The 5,000-nt window shown below is 44.2% G+C and overlaps 1 protein-coding gene across 10 annotated transcripts in view; it reads left to right on the top strand.

The window, feature by feature from the left end:
- Nucleotides 1-5,000, top strand: part of plcb4b (phospholipase C, beta 4b) — a 100,644-nt gene that overhangs the window by 41,349 nt on the left and 54,295 nt on the right. For all 10 annotated transcript variants that reach the window (XM_073933853.1, XM_073933851.1, XM_073933852.1 and 7 more), the window contains 5 exons: nt 496-576; nt 812-871; nt 1,353-1,496; nt 1,715-1,794; nt 3,176-3,229. In XM_073933853.1, the coding sequence (XP_073789954.1) occupies nt 496-576; nt 812-871; nt 1,353-1,496; nt 1,715-1,794; nt 3,176-3,229 (419 nt within the window). The remainder of the gene's footprint in view (nt 1-495; nt 577-811; nt 872-1,352; nt 1,497-1,714; nt 1,795-3,175; nt 3,230-5,000) is intronic.

The raw sequence follows: 5,000 nt of genomic DNA, 5'->3' as shown, positions 1-5,000 counted from the left end.
GGGGAAGTCTGATGAAGAGCACTTACAGTTCAGCCAGATCCCACAGAGCAGCAGACGGTGAGACTGTGCTGCTGGCGGCCATCTTGGCTCCGTGTGTCGTGCTGAAGGACATTCACACTGAACTCATTACCTGAGGCTGCGGGGGTCCAGCGCACCGGGACTTTTATTTGGACTTTTATTTAGATTCTGACTGCCAAACTCAGAGGGACATGTGAAGTGTGTGTTTCTGCACAGTTCTGGACAAACACACACACACACACACACACACACACTACTGCTCCACAGGCCTTCTGCTCTGTTATATGACCACAGTACTGTACAGCACTCAAGTATTAATACTGTGTTTAAGCAGCGCATTGTCAAGCGTGATGTGTGTGTGTGTGTGTGTGTGTGTTTACAAGCAAATACATTCACTAACACAAACACACACATCCACACACACATTTACAAACACACACACTCACACACACATGTAACGCTGCTCTTGTGTTTCAGGACCCGTTCCTCTTTGAGCCCAGCTGCCTCTTCAAAGTGGACGAGTTCGGCTTCTTCCTCACATGGAAGAGTGATGGAAAGGTGCGATCACACAGTTTATTAATGCAGCTGACACACACACACACACACACACACACACACACACACACACACGCATCCTCTCTAACTGTAAGTTTGTGTATTCTGCTATAACTCCTCAGTTGTTATTTTTTTCTTAAGCAATGTGTGTGTGTGTGTGTGTGTGTGTGTGTGTGTGTGTGTGTGTGTGTGTGTGTGTGTGTGTGTGTGTGTGTGTGTGTGTGTGCGTGTTCCGCAGGAGGGTCAGCTTCTGGAATGTTCTCTGATCAACAGTGTGCGTCCAGCAGTGGTGTCGAAGGTAAAGATGAGCTGATCTGAGAGCAGATCTCCTGCTGTAGTGTTGTCTGTCAGTGTCCTCTGGCTGTTCTCAGGTGATCAGTGTTGACCTGAGCTGGACATGTGTTCAGGCTCATCTTCAGGATGTTCTGTGATCAGTATTCACTGTGAAACATGCTGGGTACATGCTTAAAGGCTGGTAAACTGATCTGGTGGAGCGTTTGTTCATAATGTTGAGAGAACACTCAGAGAACATGACTGACCACATGACTGAGACTCTGGTGTTTGCTGTACATCTGCACTCAAGTGTTATTGACAGTCAGAGACTATTTCATGTTCTGTGCGGGTATCAAATATTGACTGTGTGTGTGTGTGTGTGTGTGTTTCACTGCTGCACCCATCTGTAGTGTTTGACTAATACAGCAGCAGCAGGAACTGACTGAACGGATCATTTACCTGTGTGTGTATACGTGTGTGTTGTGTGCGTATGTGTGTTCCCGCAGGACTCTAAGATTCTGGCATGTCTGGAGGCTGCAGGCAGAAGTGAGGCGGATCTGGACGGACGCATCATCTGTGTGTGCAGTGGTCCAGACCTGGTCAATCTCAGCTTCATGTACATGGTGACGGACAACACGGATACAGCCAAGGTGACCGTCACCACGTCAACACACGTGACCCACACACACATGCAAACACACATGACCGCACACACCTCTGTCCCAGTCCCGCTCACTATTGTGTTTGTTGAGAAACTCTTATTTCTTTCAGTTTGGCTATAATAATTACTTTAATAAAAAACTGTGTGTGTGTGTGTGTGTGTGTGTGTGTGTGTGTGTGTGTGTGTGTGTGTGTGTGTGTTTTGCAGAAATGGATGGAAGGCCTGAAATCTGTCATTCACAACTTCAAGGCTAATAATGTGTGTCCGATGACGTGCCTGAAGAAACAGTGAGTAGATCCGCTACACTACACTGCACTACACTGCACTACACTACACTGCACTACACTGCACTACACTGCAATACACCGCACTACACTACACTGCACTAGACTACACTACACTGCACTACACTACACTGCACTACACTGCACTACACTGCAATACACCGCACTACACTACACTGCACTACACTACACTACACTGCACTACACTACACTGCACTACACTGCACTACACTACACTGCACTACACTGCACTACACTGCACTACACTACACTGCACTACACTACACTACACTGCACTACACTACACTGCACTACACTGCACTACACTGCACTACACTACACTGCACTACACTACACTACACTGCACTACACTACACTGCACTACACTGCACTACACTACACTACACTACACTGCACTTAACTACACTACACTGCACTAGACTACACTACACTGCACTTAACTACACTACACTACACTGCACTTAACTACACTACACTGCACTAGACTACACTACACTGCACTAAACTACACTACACTGCACTAGACTACACTGCACTAGACTACACTACACTGCACTACACTGCACTAGACTACACTACACTGCACTACACTACACTACACTACACTGCACTAGACTACACTGCACCAAACTACCCTGCACTGCACTAAACAACACTACACTGCAATAGACTAGACAACACTGCATTGGACTACACTACATTACACTGCACTAGACTGCACCACACTACACTTGGCTAGATTGATGAACAACAGCATATGATGAACGTCACAGTATTGATGAACGTCACTGTCTTGATGAACGTCACTGTATTGATGAACGTCACTGTATTGAAGAACGTCACTGTATTGATGAACATCACTGTATTGATAAACGTCAGTGTATTGATAAACGTCAGTGTATTGATGAACGTAACTGTATTGATGAACATCACTGTATTGATAAACGTCAGTGTATTGATAAACGTCAGTGTATTGATGAACGTAACTGTATTGATGAACGTCACTGTATTGATAAACGTCACTGTATTGATGAACGTCACTGTATTGAGGAACGTCACTGTATTGATGAACGTCACTGTATTGATGAACGTCAGTGTATTGATAAACGTCAGTGTATTGATGAACGTCAGTGTATTGATGAACGCCACTGTATTGATGAACGTCAGTGTATTGATAAACGTCAGTGTATTGATGAACGCCACTGTATTGATGAACGTCAGTGTATTGATAAACGTCACTGTATTGATAAACGTCAGTGTATTGATGAACGTCAGTGTATTGATGAACGCCACTGTATTGATGAACGTCAGTGTATTGATAAACGTCACTGTATTGATGAACTTTCTCTGTTTTTCTCTGTAGCTGGATGAGACTGTCCTTCCTGACGAATGTTAATGGGAAAATCCCTGTGCGCGGGTGAGTGTCTCTGTACTGTTAGTCTGATCTGGGGTCTGTACATCATCTATGTAACTCAGATAGCATGATCTGACACACTGACTAGCACAGATTGTCCAAGTACAGATTCAGATTAGGAAAGGTGTTTCTCCCAGTCACTCAAAGTCCCCCAGTAGAACATCAGATTCTCCAGTCTGAATACCTTCCAGCACCCTCCCTAAGAAGGACAGGAACTCTACACTGGTGTTCAGCCTGTTGGCACAAATTACAGTAAAAGACCGACCCTGACCCGGAGGCAGAGGGATGTGATGCTCTCAATCAAAAGGTCCAACACATGGGGCTGAGCCTCCTCTCACTGTGGGCAACACCTGAGTAGAGAATAGTTGGACTTCTGAAGAAACTGAGCTCCAGAGTCGAGCTGTGTGTGGAGAAGGCACAGGCTATCTCCAGTCAGTACCGTTTAACCTCCCGCACAGGCTCAGGCTTGAGGCCCCCGTAGGGGGACACTACCCGCACCAAGAGTCAGTTTCTGTGCCTGGTGATTGGGTCATTGCGGTCCAGACCTTCCTCTACCACCCAATCCACAGTGCACCAGCCCCATACAGCTCCCCCTGCAGGTGCATGGTCTACAGGTAGATGGTCCTGAATCTGGTGGAAATCCATGGGCAAACACGTATCCACCAATAAATTTTTTTCATAAGAGGTAATTGAGCCACACTTAGTCTGGCGTGTCACCTTTGACCTTTAACATGGTCATTTAGCCCTCGACAGTATATCTCATAGATCATCCAGACACTCAAACACCTCCACCATGGTAGAGTGACTGTTCAGGGAGAGGTGTTATTAATATTATTATAATAATTGCAGTACTCTTGACTCCTGTACAAATGTGGAAAGTTATTGCAAGAAATAATTAACAAACCATTTCACTTACTATGAATTTCATTCAATTTTGCTCACATGACCTATTATGGAATGTTAATCAGATGATGTCATTACACTGCTGTTGTCAGCCAATCACTGCCCTGCTGATCATGATAGAGTATTGAGAGATCTGTCCTTCAAAACAAACCCCAGCACTCGCAGTGATCTCAGATCAGTTCATCCAGATCATTTACTCTAATCTTATTGACAAATTTGTTGAAAAGCCAACTTAGCTAGAGACCAGGTATCATGATTAAAAGATCTAGGATCTGCTTAGATTGCTTAAGAGAGGAATTAAAAACAGACCCCAGATTTGTTGGTCTGGTCTGATCTAATAGTCTGATCTGATCTGTTAGTCTGGTCTGATCTAACTGTCTGATCTGTTATCTTAATTTGATCTGTTAGTCTGATCTAATCTGTTAGTCTGGTCTGATCTAATAGTCTGGTCTGATCTGTTCGTCTGGTCTGATCTAATAGTCTGGTCTGATCTGTTAGTCTGGACTGATCTGTTGATCTAATCTGTTAGTCTGATTTGATCTGTTATTCTAGTCTGATCTGTTGGCCTGATCTGAGCTGTTAGTCTGATTTGATCTGTTAGTCTGATCTGATCTGTTAGTCTGATTTGATCTGTTAGTCTGGTCTGATCTGATAGTGTGATCTGTTGATCTAATCTGTTAGTCTGATTTGATCTGTTATTCTAGTCTGATCTGTTAGTCTGATTTGATCTGATTTGATCTTTTAGTCTGGTCCGATCTGTTAGTCTGATTTGATCTGTAATTCTAGTCTGATCTGTTAGTCTGATTTGATCTGTTACTCTGATCTGATCTGTTAGTCTGATTTAATCTGTTAGTCTGGTCTGATCTGTTAG

The sequence above is a fragment of the Danio rerio genome, chromosome 20, assembly GCF_049306965.1.
Source record: "Danio rerio strain Tuebingen ecotype United States chromosome 20, GRCz12tu, whole genome shotgun sequence".
Classification (NCBI taxonomy): domain Eukaryota; kingdom Metazoa; phylum Chordata; class Actinopteri; order Cypriniformes; family Danionidae; genus Danio; species Danio rerio.
Note: the sequence above shows the minus strand (reverse complement) of the source record. Positions and strands in the feature narration are given on the sequence as shown.